The sequence below is a fragment of the Phocoena phocoena genome, chromosome 21 (genome assembly GCF_963924675.1).
Source record: "Phocoena phocoena chromosome 21, mPhoPho1.1, whole genome shotgun sequence".
Taxonomy (NCBI): domain Eukaryota; kingdom Metazoa; phylum Chordata; class Mammalia; order Artiodactyla; family Phocoenidae; genus Phocoena; species Phocoena phocoena.
Genome location: NC_089239.1, coordinates 16,268,723 through 16,292,646, shown reverse-complemented (window position 1 = coordinate 16,292,646; position 23,924 = coordinate 16,268,723). Strand labels below are relative to the sequence as shown.

Below are 23,924 nucleotides of genomic sequence, written 5' to 3'. Positions count from 1 at the left end.
ATTACATTTAATTTAAATTTCCACTAATTCACTGCTAGTGTAAACATGTACATTTAATTTTTTTGTATGTTGACCTTATATCCTGCAAACTAGCTAAAATCACATTACTTTTAATAACTTTTTTCTAGATTTCTAGAATCATGCCATCTACAAATCCCTTCATTCTTTTCCAAACTGTATGCAAATCCCTTCATTCCTTTCCAAACTATATGCTATTTATTTATTTTTCTTGTTTTTATTGTTCTGATTAGGCCCTCCCGTACAATGTTCAATAGGAGTAGTGAAAGGAGACATTCTTTGTTCAGGCTTTGAAGATATTGTTAGCTTTAGGATTTTTATAAATACCCTTCATCAGGGAGAGGAAGTTCCCTTCGATTGCCAGTTAACTAAGGATTTTTATAATAAATGAAATTTGAATTCTGCAAATGCCTTTTTTCTAGCCAATGAGATGATCATATGATTTTTCTTATTTAGTCTGGCATAATGTACTGAGTTATACTGATTTGTTTACAGAAGCTGAACATTGATGTTTATGTTTATCCTGAGATAAACATCATGATGTATTATCCTTTTTATAAATACTGCTTGATTTGATTTGCTCATATATATGATTACATTGAAAATTTAGGATGTTCTTTATTCAGGACAGATATTGGCCTGTAGTTTTTTCTTCTTGTAATATCTGTCACGTTTTGGTATCAGAATAATACTGGCCTTGTAATAAGTTGAGAAATGTCCCTTCCATTTCTATTTTCAGGAACAGTATAGAAATGGTATTATTTCTTGCTTAAATGTGTATTAGAGTTGGCCATTATACAAGTGAAGTTATTTGGACCTTATGTTTTCTTTAAGGAAACTTTATTAACAGCTTTGTTGGTGCTTAATTTACGTAATTTTAAATACATTCATTTTAAATGTATTTAAAATGTTTTTTAATGGTTTTTTAAATGTTTTTTAGTAAATTTACAGAGGAGTGCAACCATTGTCACAATCCAATTTTAAATCATTTCTATTACCTCCAAAAGGTACCTATTCCCCATTTGCAGTCATTTCCCTTTCCTATGTGCCTTCCCAGTCAATCAATAATTTATTTCCTCTATAGTATACAAATTTGCCTTTTCTGGATATTTGATATAAATGGAATCACATAATACGTGGTCCTTGGGGCTCATCTATGTGGTGGCATGTGTTTCAGTAACCCCATTACTTTTATTTCTGAATACATACCACTGTACAACTTTACCACATTTTGTTTGTTCATTCACCAGTTAATAAATCTAAGGATCATTTTCAGCTTGGGGCTATCAAGAATAACACTGCTGTGAAGATCCATGTACAAATCTGTGTGTATACTCAGGCTTTCATTTCTCTTAGGTAGATATCTAGGAGAGGAATTGCCGAGTAAATTTGTGTTTATTTAAAACATTACCAAACTGTTTTCTAAAGAGGCTGAAAATTTTTGCATTTCAAGGTTCTCCAGAAATTTGCCAACACTTACTCTTGTCTCTCTTTAGGGATAGTCATTCTAGTGGGTGTGAAGTGGTATCTCCTATGGCATTAATTTGCATTTTCTCACTGACTAATATTGTTGAGCATCTTTTTATGGGCTCATTAAACATTCTTTTTTTTTTTTGGTGAAATGTCTATTCAAATACGTTGTCCACGCTGAAATTGGGTCACTTGTTCCCTGACCAGGGATCGAACCCAGGCCCCCTGCATTGGGAATGCAGAGTCTTAACCGCTGGACCACCAGGGAAGTCCCTACAGGAATGTTTCTAAACATAAATTCGTATCTTTAATAAATATAGGGCCATGAAATTTATCTATTTTTCCTTGAGCGAGCTTTTGTAGTTTGAGTCTTTCAAGAAATATGTCCATTTCATCCAAGTTTCCAAATTTGTAGGCATAAGTCATGTATAATATATATATTTATTAACTTTTTAGTATCTTTTGAATCTGTTGCGATGCCACTTACTCATTACTGATATTGGTAATTTGTGTCTTCTCACTTTTTTCCTGACTAGATGTTTACCACTTTTACTGATCTTTTCTCAAACAATAAGGTTTGGTTTTATTGATATTCTCCTTTGTTTTTCTTTTCTATTTCATTGATTTCTACTTTGATCTTTATTTTACTTTTTTGCTACTTTGAATTTAGTTTGCTCTCCTTTTTCTAGTTTTTTGAGATGAAAACTGAGGTCATTGATTTTAGATTTTTCCACTTTTCTTATATAGATGCTTAGTGTTATGAATTTATACAAATTCAACTTTAGTCTTAATCCAACACATATATTTTGTTTTCATTTTCATTCATTTCTAAATAAATACACTCTATTTTGGTTTCTTCTTTGGCTGATGGTTCATGTAAAACTGTACTGTTTAGTTTTTTTTTTTTTTTTTGGTGGTACACAGGCCTCTCACTGTTATGGCCTCTCCCGTTGCGGAGCACAGGCTCCGGACGCGCAGGCTTCAGCGGCCGTGGCTCACGGGCCCAGCCGCTCTGCGGCATGTGGGATCTTCCTGGACCTGGGCACGAACCCGTGTCCCCTGCATGGGCAGGCGGACTCTCAACCACTGCGCCACCAGGGAAGCCCCATGTACTGTTTAGTTTTAAAAATATTTGCTGATTTTTTGGTCTGCTTATCATAGTTATTATTGGGAGATGGGACTTAAAATTTCTGACTGTAATTTGGGGGTTGTTTCAGTTTTATAAATTTTTCCTTCGTATATTTTGTAGCTCTGTCATTAAGTGGATAAACTTTTGGTATTCTTTTTGCCCCTTAGATGAACTGACCTTTTTATCACTGTAAAGTGAACTTCCTCATCCTTGATAATATGATTTGCACTAAAATTTATTTTATTTAATATTGAAACAGTCACTCCTGTTTTCATTTGACTAGAGTAATGTGGCATATCTTTTTAGTTTTAACTTATTTGTGTCTTTTTATTTAAAGTGGATTCGTTGTAGGTAAGGTCTTGCTTTTTATCCAATCTGCAAGTCTTTACTTGAGAGTGTTTAAATTATTTATGTCCAATTGATGTGCTTTACTTTAAGTCTATCATCATGCTATTTGTTTTCCACATATTGCCTTCTTTGTTTCCTTTTTATTTCTTTTCGGTCTTCTTTTGGATTAGCTGAGTATTTCATATGATGCTATTGGTCTCCTTATTGGCTTATTTGTTTGATTATTTTTCTGGTTGCTTTAGTGCTTATAATATATATCTTTAACTTAAAACAGTCTGCCTTCAAGTGATAACATGCCTCTTCAATAGGACCTTAGAATAGTTTAATTTCATTTCTCCCCTCCCAGTTTTTAGGATACTGTAGTCACAGATTTTAGGTACACAAGTTATAAATTCCATAATACATTAACATTATTTTTGTTTAAATAGTTAATTATCTTTTAAACAGTTTAAATAATTAGAAAATTATACTTACCAAACCAATATAGTTACCATTACCCTTTTTCCTGCTGTATAGATCCCTATTTCCATCTGAAATTATCTTCCTTCTAAGAACATCCTTTAACATTTCCTAGAATGCAGATTGCTGATAATAAATTCTTCAATGTTTTACATCTTTTTTTCCCCTTTTTATGAAAAATATTTTCACTAGGCATAGAAATTTAGGTTGTTCTTCTTTTGGCAGGGGCAGGGGACAAGGGTTCTTTAAAGATGTCCATGTCCATCTTACCCCTTGCATTATTCCCAGTAAGTATCTGCTGCCCCTCTTATCTTTGATACTCTGTGTATAAAAAGTGTCTTTTATTCATGATTACTTTTATAATTTGCACTCCATAACTTGTTTTGAGCAGTTTGACTATGGTTTTATTTGGCATCATATTCTTAGTATTTTTGTGCTTAGGATTTGTTGAGATATGGGTTTATAGTTTTCATCACATTCGGAAATGTTCTGTCCATTATATCTTCAAGTATTTTCCTATCCTCAGTCCTCCTTCTCTTCTTCTTCAGGGTATCCAATTACAAGTATATACGCTCACAGGAAGTTATTTTAAGTAGCACTGATGTTATTTGCATTTTCTCTTTATATTTTACTATGGATCAGGCTCACTTTTCTTTTGCAACATCTAATCTACTGCTAATCCCACTTAGTGTATTTTTCATTTCATTGTAGTTTTCATCACCAGAAGTTTTATTTGGGTCTTTTTTCAACCTGTGTCTCTAACTTTGGGGCATACAATTATAATAACTGCTTTATTGTCCCTTTCTGCTAATTTAAACATCTTTTTCAATTCTAAGCCACATTTTATTAGCAATTATCCTCATTATGGGCCATGTTTTTCTGCTTCTTTTCATGCCTAGTAATCTTTCAGGGTTTGATGTGAGGCATGGTACATTTTTTTTCTTTTGGTGCTGGGTATTTTTTGATAAATAGTCTCAAACTTTGTCCTGGATGTAGTTAAGTTAATTGAAAACAGATTTTTCACTTCAGCGTTCTGCATTTGATGTTTCTTTGACAGACCTCTGGCTTTGCTAGGTCTAGGGCTAATTATTTCCTATTATGACTGAAGATTTTCCTGAGTCCTCTAACCATGTCCAATGAATTATGATGTTTGTTTTATTTTGCTTGTTTTTTGATTTTGTTATGTTCAAATCTGGCAGGTACTATTCCGAGCACTCTGTGAATGCCAGACACTATTCCCTCTATTTCTTTCCCTGACCTGGGGTAGTTGTCTCACATACTTGCACTAATATGTAATCTGCTGATTATTTAAGGGCAATCCTCTGCAGATCTCTGGAGTTCCTTTCTCTCCGCATCTCTGTTCTCTTTGGTACTCTGTCCTAAAAACTACCTGTCGGGGCTTCCCTGGTGGCGCAGTGGTTGAGAGTCCGCCTGCCGATGCAGGGGACGCGGGTTCGTGCCCCGGTCTGGGAGGATCCCACATGCCGCGGAGTGGCTAGGCCCGTGAGCTATGGCCGCTGAACGGGCGCGTCCGGAGCCTGTGCTCCACAACGGGAGAGGCCACAACAGTGAGAGGCCCGCATACAGCAAAAAATAAAATAAATAAAATAAAACTACCTGTCATAGTTTCTGTTCCATCTCCACAATTCAGGAAGTCTGCTGGGTTCCACCTGGGTTCCCCTTCTAGGCACAACAGCCTGGGAACTCCCTTAACAGTAACTTGCAGTAATTGTGTGACTCATCTCATTTGTTTCTGTCTCTCAGGTATCACTGTCCATCATTTCCTGAGGTCCAGTGTCTTGAAAATCATAGTTTTATATATTTTGTTGTGTTTGTTGTCATTTCAGACTAGAAGGTAAATCTAATCCCAGATATTCCATCTTGGTCAGAAGCAGAAAAAAAAAAAATATATATATATATACACACACACACATATGTATATAGTTTTGATTATTTTCTTATCATGCCCAGCTATGTTAACATCCTTCTAAAACTTTAGAGTTCAAAAGGTAGCTGAATACACCAGCAATGTATAACCAAAATGTGTGGCACACTTATCCTCTCTTTATATGACACTCTTATTCATTCAAACTAAGATTACACTAGACTTCTGATAGTAGTTTTATTATATTGACTAATTGATTAATTTTATATCTCTTCCCTAGCAGTGGTGCTCTTACTCTGGTCACATTTTTAATTCACACCAGCAATCAGCCATCACAGAAAGCCTGTAATAAAATGCAGCAATCCAGACAGATATGATTTGACCAGCCCAGAGTTCAGCTTGATCACTTTCTTGTTCACCAGCATTGCATTTCCATTTATACAGTCTAAGATGATGTTTACTCCTCAAACACATGGGGCATAGTTGTCTAACAGGTAAAGCACTTTTATCCCACAAATGTTGATAATTCTCCTCCCTCATATTCTGTTTTTGTGTCGCTTTTCAAAGGATATCTCTTGATACCTACGAAAAATATAATTTATTTATCTCAAAGTTTATTTTAGAAACTATTATCTGATCCCATCATGACTTGTCAAAATCCTTTGAAATTCTGATTGTGTAGTTATTCCTCCATTTTCTGTGTTACGTGAAAATTTAATTAATATGGCACCAATGTATTCACCAAAATGATTAATAAAACATGTTATTGGACTTCCCTGGTGGCGCAGTGGTTAAGAATCCACCTGCCAACGCAGGGGACACGGGTTCGAACCCTGGTCCGGGAAGATCGCACATTCCGTGGAGCAACTAAGCCCGTGCACCACAACTACAGAACCTGTGCTCCAGAGCCCACGAGCCACAACTACTGAGCCCACGTGCCACAGCTACTGGAGCCCACGCACCTGGAGCCCACACGCCTGGAGCCTGTGCTCTGCAACAAGAGAAGCCACCGCAATGAGAAGCATGTGCACCGCAACAAAGAGTAGCCCCGGCTCGCCGCAACTAGAGACAGCCCATGCACAGCAACAAAGACCCAACACAGCCAAAAATAAATAAATAAAATAAACAAATTTATTTTAAAAAATAAAAACCCACGTTGTTGAAGATAGGAGTTTCCTTATTAAACTATAAGGAGTCGCAACTTATCAGAATAATTTCATGCAAATATAAAATAAACACATGTTGAACCAGACAAAGCTAGACAGATTTGGGTGTCTGCATTATTACATCCCTTTATTCATTTAGACTGTCATGAGTTGAAAGAATATTTAAAATTGGACTACAATTGTTATAGGAAAAGCAATGGACAAACATTGTAGAAATGTGTATTTTGTTTAAGAAGGAGCTATATAATTGTCTGTGCTTCTATTTGCTAAAAATTAAAAGAAAAATTCAAAAGGAACCACAGAAATTTTCCACTTAGGGGAAATAGCAGAAAAGGATTTCTAGGGCAGAGGTAGAAGTGAGACTTCACTGGTGTACATTATGCTTTTAACTGTTGTATCCTATAAATGCATTATCTTGTCAAAAAAGAAAACTTGATTTATGACAATAATGTAGGAGAAAAGATTTTGACAGCCTATAGGATATAGTTTTCCATGAAGAGATCTTTGAAAAAGGTACTAATTCTGCCAGTGTAACTACAATTAATATATTTAAAAAGCTATCTCAGCATATACATAACTGTGGCAAATTAAAAATATTATCATTTCTTTCAGTATATGCAGATATACATACCCATCATATACATATATCTAATTTTTAATAGGTGAGAGTATAGTCTCTTACAGCATACCTCTTAATTCTTTCAGGTTCTATTAAACTTTTTCAGGTTGCTTGCCATGATGATTTCATTTTCAAAATGAAAATTGTATTCTAAATTCAAATGTGTGCTCCATGAAGGCTTTCTTCTGTCCTCCTTTATAGTAGTTTATATCTTAAATAGCTAGATATAGTACTTGAATGACATTAAGGTAATATTGAGAAACTACTGACATCAATTTCATTCTCATCTAATTAGTAGAGATGAAGGTTCAAAAGAAAAGAAATATAGAACCAGGTAAAAGAAATAAAGTATTAAGGATAGGCTTAGATAGAATTCTGGAATAAAAGCTCAAACATCATATGCAATTTATTCATGGTCATTTACTGGTAATTTTTATTAAAGAGTGCTTGGAGGTAGCAAAGCATTTTAACATCTGAATGTGATATTTTCCAAAATATACATGTTATGGGGAGAAATATTAGAGATTTAATTATAAAAAGTGAAGAGTGTTTAACAGTATGCAAATTATGTGTTATTGAGAAAAAAATTCAGATTGGATGAGGATATTTGGTGCTAATTATCAAGGACACCGCTATCAGCAATAGATACAGCGGTGTTCTTTTCCTTCTTATTATTTATATTCCTTTAAATGGAAAAAATGTACTAAAAGATAACATAGTGATTTGCTAAAGAAAAACAATAAAATTATCTATTTTCTGTTTTGACTATAAAGCACCACCCAGTTGGAATTTTCAGAGGAAATATAGCAAGTACCTTCTTATATATGTGATTTGTTTTTTAAAGTCATGAATTGTATGGCATTTTTTCAGTAAGTCATAAATATTTTGTATTAACAAAATACTGTGTTTACAAAGTACATATGACTGAACTCTAACTGGTTTCTGCTCCTGTTAGCCTTACTCTCTTTCATTTATAGGCAAAGGGATCAGTATTATTTTAGATTAACTAGTACGACTAAAATTAGGATGAGAAATCCTGCAGGATACGGAATCTAGGCATTAGTAGTAAAAGAATAGTAAGAAAGATGCATATAAACGTTGGCTTTAGGGTTTTCCAAAGTCTGAGCAATTATCAAGATTAATTTCTGAAATGAAAGCTCTCATATGATGTTATAGATACCGTTAGTTGCTCCCTCCTCATAACTATTCTTTCCTTCTCTTTTAGTAATACAATCTCAGGTCCAAGCTGGGCATATGACTGCTCAACTCAAGACTATATGTCGCCCTTACAGCTAGATGTGCCTGAGTTCTAGCCAATGAGATATAAATAAGGTGGTGTGTACAATTTTAGATGGTGTCTTTTTAAAAAATGGACCTGCCCTTTATTCTGTCTTCCTGCTCTCTAGAATGAGACTCATTAAAATGACCAGTAGCACCTATATTGGTCTCCAAGATAGAAGCATAGTTTGAGAGTGGCAGAGAAAAAAATAGAAAAGGCCTGCATTCCCAAGACCCCATATCTCCATTCTAACCATGGGCCACATACCAAACATGTATCAGAAAGGGAAACAGCCTAATGAGTATTCTGATATACAGTAATATCCAGAATGAATATTTTGGAAATATAATTTCAACTCTTAGATATGCCCGCAATAAATTAGTGATGATAAAAGAATTTTCCCTACAAGTTTTTCAGATATCCTAATAATATTCCATTTAAATTCATCGTCAGATTACTTGCATTCTCTGAACACCAAAAAGCTATTTTCAGGGAAAGACAGTGGAGGTATGCTGGTGAGGGAAATTTGGACTAGAATTTAAAGTGTGCTGCCCGTGTGGCTATAAAACGTTTTTTTCTTATTGAGCTGGATAATCTGATAACAAAGAGTGCTTTGAATTGGAAAATTCCCTTGGAGTTTAAAAACATATATTAAAGTGAAGGACAATATGTTGAAAAGAATTAAAAGCTTCATTTGGATGATAACAGTGTAGGAAGTTACTTGAGATGACTCTAAAAACACACACACTCTTTTAAATACCTATTCTGAAAGGGGGAGATGAGGCATGAAAAGAGAATACACACTGAGTAATAGATATCAGTAAATAAGAAAACTAAAAGTCCATTTTGCAAATTATTTTTAACAAATTCAAGTGATCTCTACTGAAGCACAGTTAACTGCCTAAAAGCATCGGAAGTTTCCCCAAATATTTAATTAAATAAATGACTTCATCATATCCTCGCCCCAAATATTACTAGTATGTTCAAAAATTTAGCTTGGGCGGAGGGGTAGTTTAGTTATTTATAATTGTTCTTGAATATTTTGAAATATTCAGGATACCAAGAAATCTTTCCAGAGACTAAGGAAAGTAAGAATGTTATTAGAAAGATGAATGTAGGGGAAAAGTAGATCTTAGAGAGATATTGTTTGTTTTATTTATCTGAAAACCCCGTTACCTTATTTAAATAACTCATTAGACAGCCGTTTTATTAAACTGGAATAAAGCAATGGGTTAGAGACATGCTGTTTCTGAATTAACAGAAATTTTAATTTAATTTAAAAGACTCAATCTTTATTCACTACCTTTGCTTTTGTCATTCCGTTTTGAAAATAAATATTTCAATGTATTTACCTCTTTCTTTGGGTTTCTGTATCAGTTAGGGGCTTGGAAGAAAAAAGAAATGGCACAGAGGAAAAAGAGTGGAAGTGGGACCTGAGATAAACCTTGAAGGTAGAGAGCTAAACAATTGGGGTAAATTGTGGCCCTTCACTGAGAAGATTACTGAGGAAAAAATAATTTGGCAAGTGTGTGAAAATCAGGAGTTCTTATTGAGACAAACTATATTTCAGTACCTTTTAGACATCTATAAAAGGTGTTTATATAAACTTGGATTTCCAGGTAAATATTAGTGCACATGTTAGAAACCTTGGACTCAACACATACATGTTACTTAAAGCCATGATCCCAAATGAGAACCCCCAGATGCATGGAGAAGTGAGAGGAGTAAATAGAGGATTTCCTTCCGTTCTTTTTGGGATTTTTCTTTTGCTCTGGAGACTTTTCACACAGAATACAGTTTAAGAGGGAAGAGATATGGGGATATATGTATAACTGATTCACTTTGTTATAAATCAGAGACTAACGCACCATTGAAAAGCAATTATACTCCAATAAAAATGTTAAAAAAAAAGAATCATTCTGACCTCTGAGACATGTAAATGTTTAGAGAATAGGAAGAAAAGAAGAAAGCAAGGATATAGCCTGGAAAAGTGTGACTAGGGAGTTAGTAAAAATGCCAAGAGTGTGGTTTCTCAAGTCTAATGAAAAAAGCTTTTAAGGAAAAACGTGTTGAATGAGTCAGATACTACTGAGAGATCCTGTAAGATGAGGTCTATGGCTATTAAATTTTGAAAAATATTTATTCCAGATCTTGATAAGACCAATTAGAGTGGAGTAGAGAGAATGAAATCCTGATGTGATTGACCATTTGAAGTGGAAAATGTTTGTAGTCCAGATGTGTAACTAAACTATTGATTAGATATTATAGATTGAAATGAAACTTAAATGTTATAAAGCCTCATTAAAAAGAAAGTTACTTCCTCTTAGTATTAGTTCGTACATGTACACTGAGAAAGTTGTTGTTGCCATACAACCATTAGGGTGGGATACTCTGTTTTAGAAAGTACTAAATCTCATTGTGCTCTAATGAATTTTCCGGTAGTTTCAAGTTAGAAATATACTTTTATTAAGCACATGTTGCTCTGGTAGTATCATCAAGTAAACTGATCCAAAATCACAAGAGATTACGCATACACAGGGCAAATTGTAATCTATGGCACTTCTCTTCAAAGACATTTTCTTTTTAAAATATGTGGCTTTAGTTTAAAAAGCTGTGCTATTTAAAGCTGCTATTTAAAGTTGTACCTGTGAGGATGTGTACATTGATTGTGATGCCTCTAATGAGGAAGTAACACTGATAAACCTAATCAAACAATCAATATAGATTTTGGTTTATCAGCCTTGTATAATTGTTTAGCAATTCCAATATACTATAATCTCCTTGGGTACAAAACGCTTTTCTTCTTTATTTTCACATACTCAGCGTTAACCTAGTTTGTGAAATATAGTGAATATTTAATAAATACTTTAAAATTATTGATAATTAATACTTTGGATCATATAAGACTGAAAAAAACATGGTTTAAATACCACTTCAACGTAAATGAATGCTTCTTAGTGTGTAATTTGTGTCCAGGACAAGGGCGTATAATATAGAAGTGTTATTGCAAGAAGGATTTATCATCTACTGATACAACAGCGCAGACAACCTGTAGACTTTGGACTATACAAAACTAAACTTGGTTCCAAAACCTGGAATCAAGACTCATTCTTGACTATCTAAGCAGTATGTTAAATTCTTAATCATTTAATTATTTTTCAGTAGATTCTTTGTTATTCTTTAAATAAATTCTTATTATTTGAAAATAATGACAGTTTTATCTAATTCTGTTATACATAATATCATTTACCTTTTATTTTCTAAAATAAAATTGATATTTATATATTGACCTTGCATTCAGAGACTTTGATACATTGATTTCCTAATTCTAAGAATATCTTTGTGGATTCTTTGGATTTTCTACGTATAGAACTATGTCATCAGTGAATAATCTAGTTTTGTTTCTACCTTTACAATTCTTATAAATTATCAAACCATTTTCTAGTTGTATTCCATTGGCTATGATATCTAGAATGATGCTGAATATAACTGTTAGTAGTAGGTATCCTTTTCTACTTCCTTATGTTACAAGGAAAGCTTTCAATACGTCATCATTAAGTGTCAGGGGTTTAATATGTTTTTATGGATCCCTTTATCAGGAAAGGATACAAAGTTTTGTAAATGGTTTTCTTATGAACAATGTTGAATTATGTCAAAAAATTTTTATACCTCTATGAGCTAATCCTGTCTTTTCTCTTTAAAACTTCAAAGATAGTTAAATACATTTACTGAGTGTCAGATATAAACCACTCTTACATGCCTGGAGTAAACATGGTGGGCTAATGTGTTACTTAGGCTTTTTGATTTTTTGTTTATGAGTATAATTATACTGTAATTTTTACTCAGTGTGCTATCTCTGCAAGGTTTTCATGTCAGAATTATACTAGCTTCATGAAATCAGTTGGGGAGTGTTTCGTATTATTCTGTTCTCATTAAGAGTTGTAATTTGTATTCAAGTTAATTCTTTCCTGAATAGCACAGACTAGAATTTCTGTGTGTGTGTGTGTGTGTGTGTGCGCATGTCTGTATGTGTATATATGTAAAGATTTTAAACTATTTATGTAATTTCTCTACTATGTTATACTATATTATAACGGGAATGCTCAGGTTTTCTGTTTATTCCTAAGTCAATATGGTAAGTAATATTTCGTAGGCATTTTTTCAAGTCAAACAGATTTTCAAATTTATTGATATAATGTTGCTATAAAATATTTGTACCGTTTGAACGTCTATAATATCTGTAGTAATGTCCCTTTTTATTACTGATATGTATTGTTATATTTAAATATTTTATTAATTTCACCATAAATTGGTCTATTTTATTAGTTGTAATAAATCTACTTTTGACCTCATTGATCTAATATATTATAGATTTGTACTCTATTTCATTAATATTTGCCCTTCATTATTTGTTTCCATCTACATTTTGAGGATTTATTTTTTTGTTGTTTTATTGTGGTTGTTTTCTACTTCTCAGCATAGGGGGATGTTTGATCATTAATTTTTAGCATCTCTTCTCTTCCAATATAGCTATGTGAGGCTAGACATTTTGTTGTAAGTACTGATTTAGCATATTTTACAAGTGCTGATAATAATATCGTAATCATTATTTAGTTTGGAACACTTTCTAATTTCAACTATTATTAGAATTTTGCCCATTGCTTATTTTAATGTGAGTTTTAAAATTTCTAAACATATGGGGATATATCAGTTAACTTTTGTTATTTAAGATTGATTGCAATATGGTCAGATAAAAATCTCTATAATTTTCATGCTGTAATCTGTTAAGATTTGCATTAAGCCAGAGTAATGATACACTTTTTAAGGTATTTAATAGAGTAGGTTGAGATAAAATAGTCAGATAAAATATTCAATTATTCCCCAATATATATGTCATTATGCTGAAAACTTTATACTTATATAATGTAGTAGACAATTATATTCCAATAAAATGGAAGAAATATTCAATTGAAAAGGAGCACTTTAAAGTATTTATTTTATTTATATATGTATATATATATTGGGTTTTTTTTTTTTTTTTTTTTTGGCCATGCTGTGTGTCATGTGGGATCTTAGTTCCCTGCCCAGGGAACAAACCCATGTCCCCTGCATTGGAAGTACAGAGTCTTAACCACTGAACCACCAGGGAAGTCACTAAAGTATTTAGATTAAGGATTCAATGCACGACCAATATGCCAATGTTGATAAAAATGGTTTTAATTGTCCCATTATTATTTTTTTTTTTGGCTGTGTTACTGAGAAAAGATTTTATAATCTGTCAAGAATCTGCAATTGGCTAGTTTTTCTTGTAGTTTTGTCAAATGTTGCTTTGTTTTGACATCATGTTTCTACATCTATAATAAATTGCTAAATATTCATGGTGAATCAATTTTTTGTCATTATGAAGTAATATTTGATATATTATTAATGCTTTTTAATTTAGAGGTACAGAGCATATTTTTTTCCTTTTAATTAAAGACTGATGAATTTTTTGTGAGGAAATTCAGTGATACTTAAAAGGTGGAACATTCCCAGAATTTCTGTTTAATAAAGATGAACATGACGGAAAGGAGAATACATAGAAACGTAAAGAAGAAAATAAGGAGTAAAAGAATTCAGCTAAAGGAAACCCAATTCAAAATTTATGAACTCTTCAAAATGAGTGGGGTCAGTGAGTAATTTATTGATTTCTAAAGTTGGAAAGTTCAGAGCTTGATGCATTTGTTTCTGACTGGATCTGACTATTTAAGCAGTAATTTCAGGAATGTCTCTCTGTCCTTCTCTTTCTCTTCTTTTTTTTTCTCCCTTTCACTGATTGGCTGATTTCTCAGGCAGACTTTCTCCATGTTGGAAGTACAGCTAAAAGCTTCAAGTTTATATCATGCTCAGTGTCTGATCTCAAAGAAGAATGTGCCTCTTTTTCAAAACTTAGAGCAAAAATCAGGAGAGCATTTGAGTCACGTGCTTGTGTATGGATTAACTGCTTTGGTCTGAGAGAATAAAATCCTATGAGAACTGAACCACTTCTAGAGAAAGAGTTGGCCTCACATGCCCGCATGGACTGACCATGGGGAGTGTATTGTCAGGAAAGAGTCTGTGGAGCAATGGCATAAAAAAGATCTTTACTCCAACAGCAATCAGGGAATTGTAAATTTAAACCATAGTGGCATACCTTTTAACATGCAGATTGGTAACAATTAAAGTCTTTTAACGTTCAGTGTTTGCAATGATGTGGAGTTACAGGAACACTCATACTTTCTCCATAGGAATGTAAATCAATACAACCAGTTTGGAAAGCAAGTTTTATTATTTGGTAAAATTAAAGTACACACTCTGCTGTCCAGCCATCCCACACCCAAGTAAAAGCCCTAGAACACATTTGCCCAAGTGTAGAAGGATCCTTACACAAAAACATTTATAGCATAATTGTTACAGATTCTGATATCCTAGAAACAACCTAAAAGATTTTCAATGGAAAATGGATCACTAATTTGTGGTATATCTATCTGTATGATAGAACATCACAGTGAAGGTGAATAAACCAGAGCTACAATTCAACAAAATAAATCTAGTCACTGAAAAATACAAATAATATAAAATGGTGTGTCTGTGCATGTGTGTGTGTGTATCTTATGCAAAACATGCAAAAATAAGAAAAATGTTTGACGGATACATACATAAGTAGTAAGGTTATAAAATGGGAGTGATAAGGACTCATTTGGGGACATTGCTGACATCTGGAGCTCCCTGAGGATGAAGGGACATATGATTAAGGAAAGGTTACACTGAAAGGTTCACCTATTTTGGAAATAGTAGATATGTATTCAGTGGGGTGGTGGGTAACATTATTTATATAATTATTATATGCATAAGTTTTTCATGACTTTTTAGAAAAGGATGACGGTGAGCAATAGTGTGTGATCGCAGGGATAGTATAGATGGACGAGGAAGTGATACACAAGGCTCAAAGGTACAAATGGTGGAGAGTCATGGAATTCATTTCAACTTAAAAACACACTTTAATTGAGGAATATTGTACACAGGCATCGGTCTAGACACAGGACTGTAGGGAGTCCCAGGTAGGGCTACAAAGGTGAATATAGCCTCAGAGTTAATATAACTACCTTATTTGCTGATAGAAGAATGGCTGCTCCTCCAGTTCCAAAACAGAAGGCAGTTCCTGAGGGTAGGGGGAAAGAAACAAAGGCTGATCTCTGGCAAGATGCCATGAGGATTGCAGATCCCCAAGGCTCAATAGCCCTTCTTCTGAGACAAGCTTCCCAGCCTGGCCCTGGTGACCTTCCCTTTATTCTGCTGCTTCTTCTCCTCTTGTCCCCCGTACACTCAGAGTGCACTTTCCACATGCAAGATTTTAATGACACACGTCGTGTAAAATAAAATAAACCTCAGGCTTATTTACACTTATATTTCATGAAAGCAGCTTACTTTGTTTCAAACTTGGTTTGGTTTTTTTCCTGACCCATGATAATTCTAAATCAGCAATTTCAGAACACTGAATTTAGTTGACTGTATTGAATCTTGTTTTTGTTTTTCTTGTGGGAATTTCTAATCTTTTAATAATGCTCTTCTTTAAGACCTTGAAAATATTGACAGACATACAAAATTAGAGTTATACAGGAAGAAAGGATTCATCCTGCTATGCTTGAGGAAAACACACCAGACATATCCATTTTGATCTTTGCCTTGTTTTCTTTTTATTGAAGAAAACTTTCCAGTTCATGTCTTTGACTGATTTAACATAGAAAATGCAAAGCCAGTGCATAATTAACGGAGCCTCTCTACTTGTCTGCAAAACATGCATTTGGACACTAAATATGACTGTAAGAAATGTGAACCTTCCAAAAAGGGCAGTGGAGCCATCTCTGAGGGAAATAAGAAATTAACATTGTTGTTGTTTTATTCGTTTGCTTTTAAAGAATCTATACAGAACATTAAATGGACTAGAGAAAATATTAGGATATGTATTGAACACTTCAATCCTTTTAAAAAACCTATTATTTTGCTTACATATTTTCTTTTTTTCCTGCCAGTTCTCTTTTCTTGTTCTTTTTTAAGTTGAAGTATAGCTAATTTACAATATTATGTTTTCAGGTGTACAGCATAGTGTTTCAGTATTTTTACAGATTATAGTTTATTGAAAGTTGTTACAAGATAATGACTATGATTCCCTGTGCTGTACAATAATATATCCTTGTTGCATGTCTATTTTATACATAGTAGTTTGTATCTCTTAATCCCATATGTCTATCTTGCCCCATTTCCCTCCCCACTCTGGTAACCACTAGTTTGCTTTCTATATCTGTGAGTCTGTTTCTGTTTTGCTACATACATTCCTTTGTTTTATTTTTTAGATTCCACATATAAGTCATATCATACAGTATTTGTCTTTCTCTGTCTGACTTATTTCACTAAGCGTAATATTTCCTAGGTCCATTCACATTGTTGCAAATGGCAGAATTTCATTATTTTTTACGGCTGAGTAATATCCCACATCTTCTTTGTCCAATCGTCCATTGATGGACACTTAGGTTGTTCCATAATATTTTGGCAATTGTAAGTAATGCTGCTATGAACCTTGAGGTGCATGTATCTTTTCAAATTAGTGTTTTTGGTGTTTTGGGATATATACCCAGTAGTGGAATTGCTTGGTCATATGGCAGTCCTAGTTTTCGTTTTTTGAGAAACCTCCATACTGTTTTCCACAGTGGCTGCGCCAGTTTACATTCCCACCAACAGTATACAGGTGGCCAACAGGCACATGAAAATACGCTCAGCATCGCCAGAGTGTTTGCCTGGCTCGGTCTGGGGCACACGCAGAGGTGGTCATGGGAAACCCAGCAGCTCCAGAGCAGTCCTCTCTCTGCCCTCTCAGTCCTGCCTCGAGGGCGAGCCAGTGAGCACACTCCTCACTATCAGAGTCCAGCCTTCCCACAGCCCTCCTGCCTGTCCCAGAGGTCCTCCAACCAGCCAAGGCAGCTGGTCTTCCCCACATAGGACCCCAGGACCCAGGTACCCAGTCTGTGGCTCTCACCTCTCATTCCCCAGTGTGCTCACCTTTGTATTCTCCCTTTCCTCTGAGTCTCCTCCCGGGGAGCACAGGTCCCAAACTGATCCTTTTCTTCCCTTCCTGCGCAATTATGTGTGGATCTTTCTCACAGCCTTGGTTGTAAAGGAGTCCTTCTGCCAGTTTCCAGTTAGTTTTCAGTGAGAAATTTTCCACATGTAGATGTATTTTTGATATGTTAGTGGGGGGAGGTGAACTCCACATCCTCTTACTCTGCCATCTGGATCAATCTCCCTCTTTTCTTGCTCTATACCTAATCGTTCTTTGATTTTTGAAGTTGCTGACATGAACTTCTCAGAGATATTCTGAAAGAAACACTTAGTCTTGATACTTTAGTTAGCAATTTGGTGTTTAAGATGACTAATAAAATATAGAGCTTCCAGGATAACTTGTCTCCCATGATCTATTTGCTAAGGAATCAGAGCTCTTTACCCAGAGACATTCAGACATATTGCTTTCCTGCAACTCTGGAGGCATCTTTGATTGAGATAAGGTTAAACTGGACATCACTGTCCCTCTGAACAACTGGCTCCTAAGGTGATCTAGCCTAGAGAATATGAGATGCTAACTTGAAACCTGAAACACAGAATAAGACAACACAAAGCACGTTAGGATATAATAAATTCAGTTCCATATATATAGCCTAATATATTTATTTTAAACATAAATATTCACAACAATGCAATATATGTCCAATTACATATATTAAGTGCTTTCCATTTGCAGAAAAGTAACATACAGAAGCACAATACATTCAAAATTATTTTCTGACTTAAAATATTTACTTATTATCAATGCATTGCTAATTGCTTGCAATTTTGCCTTCTGTACTTATACTAATATGTTGAATAGAGTGTAGTCTGCTGTGTTAATTTATATATATCTATTTTTCAATTGGATGAGTCTTTATCCATCTATTTATGGCCTAGATGCATCTCTTCTATTCCAGGTGCATAAATGTTTTCTAATCTGCTTATTTTCTTTTGCTTATTTAAATGCAATGAATTAAGATTTCAACTTACTTTGCCACATCCAGACACTTAACTTATATTTCTAATAGTTTCTGTGACTTATAATATAGCATTTTTATGTTAATAAATTGTCTCCCATATAACAACATTAAGTATTATGCCAAGAAAAGTCTTGCTGCTGTGTGTGTGTATATAGTGTGTAGGTATGTATGTATCTATAAGCACAGAGATCTATATACTTCAGTGTCATTAAAGTCAGTGATATATTTTGTGGATCAATTCACCCAATAATTAAATATATTTGAAGGAAGCAAGGTAGTGTACATGTTAAGTTTTACGTGTATAGTATCTGTAATATCTTTTTGGCAGTTCATATTTAAGGTATGCCTCAGTGCCCTGAAGATAGATTGAAACACAGAAGCCTCAAAACTCAGAAATCACTTTTATCAACACATGTGGCCTCAAACATGGCTTTTTGAACATCATCCATTTGAGTTATTATGGTTCAAAGATTAAAAGCTCAATACAGGAAAGTTAGGCCATGATGAGAAGAAAACAAAATCAACTGAACACAGGCTGCTGAAATAATGTTTGCAAGATCAAATGCAATGACTGTGACCAGGAATGATAGGTCTTCCATGGTTTCTCCAATATTACCATTAAATCCCATAAGGAAAGTTATTTGCTTAAAAAAACAGACTTTAAAATACAATTTATGCTGTTTTGAACTTGATAGCTTGCATGGTTAACACCATTTTTAAGTATTTAGCATTGTTCTCATTGGAGGTTTTCACATTTTCTTTGTGGACCTGAAAACATATATGTAGTTTCAGAATATAAGAAAAATTTCTGGTTTTCAGAGAAATTATCCCACATATTACCAGTTTGGAATAATGTCTTCCTCTTATTAAGTACTCCTCAGGAGCTATGATGATGGGGAGGTGTAAGTTACTAAAGTGTAAGTACTAAAACCCATGGACTAGGGTTGAGAGTAGGGCTGAGGTGGGGTTGAGGACTAAGGAAATGGGAAGAAAGTTAAGTCTTGCACTCATTCACCTCTACAACATTCTCCTACTAAAAGCCTACTAGAAACTAGACACAGTTTTAAATTTAGAGGGTATTTTGGAATACAAATATAATCTCCTGTTTTGAATTCCTGGGGGTCATATAGCTAACAGAAAATGGTAGTACATTGTCTTACTCCATTTGGACTGCTGTAACAAAATACCATAGACTGGGTGGCTGAAACAACAGATTTTTATTTCTCACAGTTGTGGAGGCTGGAAGTCCAAGATCAAGGTGTCAGCAAATCCAGTGTCTGGTGAGAGGCTGCTTCCTGGCTTACAGAGAGCCAGCTTCTCCCTGTGTCCTCACTCCATAGACTGCATAGAGAGAGAAAGCAAACTTATTTGTGTCTTTTTATAAGGGCACCAATCCCATTCAGGAGGGCTCCATTCTCATGACCTAATTACCTTCCAAAGACCCCATATCGTAACACCATCACATTATGAATTAGGATTTCAACATATGAATTTAGGGCATACACAAATATTCAGTCCATAGCATATGTAGAGAGAAATGAAAAGAAATATGCACAAAGGGTGCTATGCCCAGGTCCCTGAGTGGACCACATTGTACTTGCCAGGAGTTTCTGATGTAGATAGCAGCAGAGGGATGTTCCAGATCTTAAGAGGAGGGGAAGATACAGATCCATATGCCAAATGCATTATGCCAAAAGAAAGAAATCACTGTTGTGGAAATAGCAGTTCCTCAGCCCCTGACCAGTTTGATCTTCTTGCTGAAGCCCTGCTCACTCTCAAATTAATTATGTTTTCCACATATGGGAGCTGGCTTTGTGGATTGTGGATGAATCAATGTGCAAAATTGTCCAATAAATTGAAAATAGATTTCAATTGCATGATGTAATTGTATTTCTTTAAAATATTTTAATAAAGAAAATTATTGATTAGAAGATACATTGGAGAACACTAAATATATATGTTATGTATGTATATATAGATATACATTTGCAATATTGAATCTAAAGTGGATTCACATTCAGTAGTAATAAAGAGTGAACAAATTGCAGTATTAAATCTATGAAGTGTAGAGTAACTAAAGGTTCACAACTGAATAATGCTTTATAAGTACCTTGTGATGTAGCAAGTATGGGCACTATTGTCTACTTGCAGAGAGAGAACACGAGAATCCTTCAGTCCACAAGTCCTTATAAAGCATCCAGCACATGCCAGGTAAAATGCCAAGTCTTCAGGCTGCCACCAAGAACAAAGCAGACATTGTCTCCTTTGTGTATATGCAAAGATTTTCTAACTGGCTAAACCCACACAGACCTTGTCAGGACTATGTCAGGATTTAGAGGTCAGATGTGTACCCAACCAACCTAGCCCAGCAATACCTTACCAAATTAGATAGCCTCCTGAAAAGGATGGTAATTTTAAAATATTAATTTAGGTATAAAACATACTGTAGAGATTAAATAATATATGTATTTCTCTTCTTTTTTTTAAAAAAAAATACATGTTAATGGTTTCCTGGATACCAGATTCATTTTTAAACCTTTCCTCTGACCATAGGAGCTGATGCTGTGGAAGCTCAGTGTAAAAGATTTGAAGTGAGGGCCAGTGAAGATGGCAGGGTGCTGTTTTCTGCAGATGAAGATGGGATTACCATTGGGGCTGAAAAGCTGAAAGTTACAGGTACTGTAGATGGAGGTCTTGGAACATTGTTTACTTCTTGAAAGAATACGCAACTGAGCCAGAAACTACTTTTTTATATCTATGGTCCCCACGCCTGAAATTGAGTCTTGCATAATATCATGATATCACATCATTTGATTTTCCATTAGTCATAAACAGAAAGCTCTGGTCATGGTTGCAGAAGACACTATAAATATTAGTCTTAATGATATAAAAGCAAAGCTGCACGTCTCAGGCAGGGTTAGGTGGAGGAAACTGAGTGTGGATGGTGGAAGAAAAGGTGGGGTGCAAACAATGTTTAAGATTACTCAAGGTGATCGATAAATCCAACTTAGAGGTGTTGCTTAACAGTAAAAGATATGCAAAAGAAGAACTAAAATAGCAACTTTAGAATGAAGTAAGGGGAACGTTATAAGTAAATTAAACTCCTGTTCTTTAGGGCTCATAATTATCTTCAAAAGTATATAAATCAAGAAATAGTGCTAATCACCTATTACTGAGACATTATTAAAGTCATTATTCTAATATTAGGGCCATTAGTGTCAACCACCAACTGAAATGAAAAAGCAGCAACAAGAACAAAATAACAGGAAGTTAAAAGCATGCTTGGGAATGGAGAAGAATTTTATTAATACTATTTTAAGCATTTTGAGTACAATCTCTTTTGAATAATTTGATTTACAACCACAACACATATTATTTTGATAAAATGTTTTTAAAAGACAAAGAGGCCTATATGAAAAAAATTAAATATGTTTGGCTTAGCATTTCCCAAATTTGAGTTTGGGGACAGTTCATGGGATATCTATCATATCTAGGTAGAACAGAGCCTGTGGGCCATGTGAGAGCAGTTTGCATGGTAAATGACCTCAGCTCTTGGGCTGTTTGGGTTAAATTCTGCCTCCACCATTCAATAATTTGAGTAAATCTATTTTCCTTCATCTAAATGATTTTTTCCTTCATCTATTTTCCTTCATCTAAATGATTGAAATGAGAGTGCGCACATGCCTGTGTGTGCGTGTGTGTTTTTAGAAAGTTTTGGGCACATAATGAAGACATTGTAAAGGTTAGCTTTTTGTTTTTATTAATAAAGCTAATATTGATATTGCCAATATCCCAGACACCAGGGTCTGCGTGGGTTTCAAGAAAGATACACTATTAAATAGCAATGAAATTCAACAAAGATTGTAGAATGGGGATCTTCACTGGGGATCTCTGGTCTGGCCCACAATCTACCACCACCATCCTTATTGTCCCCGAGGGCCTCCTTTTTTTCTTTCGTGAGTTTTCTGATGAGTAGCTGGAGCCTGCACCATTGGGTTAGTGTTTGGGCTGGTTCCCAGGACTGCCCATCAGCCTCATTTCTCTTTCTTTCTTAAGACTCCTTAAAAAGATCAGGAGTAGACATGTACATGGGATAAACATTGGCCTTCCTAAGTCTTGAGTTGGCAGTCAGGGAGCCAAAAGAATTTTTTTAATTAAAAAATCAGGAGGAGAGCTTCCCTGGTCGTGCAGTGGTTAAGAATCCACCTGCCAGTGCAGGGGACACGGGTTCAAGCCCTGGCCCGGGAAGATCCCACATGCTGTGGAGCAGCTAAGCCCGTGTACCACAACTACTGAGCCTGCACCCTAGAGCCCCTGAGCCACAACTACTGAGCCTGCGTGCCACAACTACGGAAGCCCGTGCACCCAGAGCCCATGCTCCACAACAAGAGAAGCCACCACAATGAGAAGCCCGCACACCACAACAAAGAGTAGCCCCTGCTCGCTGCAACTAGAGAAAGTCTGCGTGCAGAAACAAAGACGCAACACAACCAAAAATAAATAAATAGATAAAATAAATTTATTTTAAAAAAATCATGAGGATTTTCCTTGGCAAAGAGCACAAACAAATCAGAAAGGACATTGACTTTAGGGCCCTTGATGCTAATATCTGAGTTGCTAGTTGGTGAGAAAGTCAGGAACCAGAGTAAAAACGCACTCAGAGGGATTGGGCAGATGTGATTTTAATATTTAACAATCTTTAAACCTTGGTAGTGCCTGCAGTTATCAGCTTTGATACCAAAATAATCCTCATAGCTTTTAGGATATTACACACATAACCAAAAATTATTTCATCCATTTCAGATATTTGCATTGGGTACTTTGTATTCATAAGTGAAGGGTAGTTCTGGAGCTCTTGACGGCTTTTATGATCTCATGGAATTCTAACTTTCTCTGATCTTTATATTACCTTGATTTTTCTCATAACTATTGCAGTGAAGTACTGTCTTCACAAAATTAGACCCAATAACTAGTTTTTATAATTTTTCTTGGAGGTAGATGGATACTTACATTTATTTCCTCTTTTTCTTGGTAGCCTGGTTGCCATCTTTGAATTGTTAATTGGACTATTAAGTCAGAGGAAAAAGTGTTCCCTAAAAAATCTAAGGATTTTTTGCTTTTCAGTTAACTGTCTTAGGGCAGTCATCTCTGCTGACCTATTATTCATTCTTTCTCTCTTTCTCCCCTTTGTATGTGTGTGATGTATGCATGGTATTTTGTATGATGTATAGATGGATAAATACATATATCTCACTCTAGCTCTGTTTTTCCATTTCTTTCTCTGTCTCAAACATATACACACAGCTTTGAGTTTTATTTTTCATAATACTCTTGTTTAATCTATATTTTCCAATTATCTCAAAAAATTAATCAGTTTTACAATATGTTTATGTATCATATGACTCCAGAAGATCCTAAATAATAAACTAATACAATTTTGAGTTCATAATTATA

General features: G+C 34.8%; 1 protein-coding gene across 3 annotated transcripts in view; it reads left to right on the top strand.

The window, feature by feature from the left end:
• The window catches only part of SGCZ (sarcoglycan zeta), an 887,168-nt gene that overhangs the window by 834,682 nt on the left and 28,562 nt on the right, over positions 1–23,924 (top strand). For 2 of the 3 annotated variants that reach the window (XM_065899871.1, XM_065899872.1), the window contains one exon: positions 21,024–21,146. The exons of the other annotated variant lie outside the window; for it this stretch is intronic. In XM_065899871.1, coding sequence (XP_065755943.1) covers positions 21,024–21,146 — 123 coding nt within the window. The remainder of the gene's footprint in view (positions 1–21,023; positions 21,147–23,924) is intronic. 3 annotated transcript variants of the gene reach the window in all.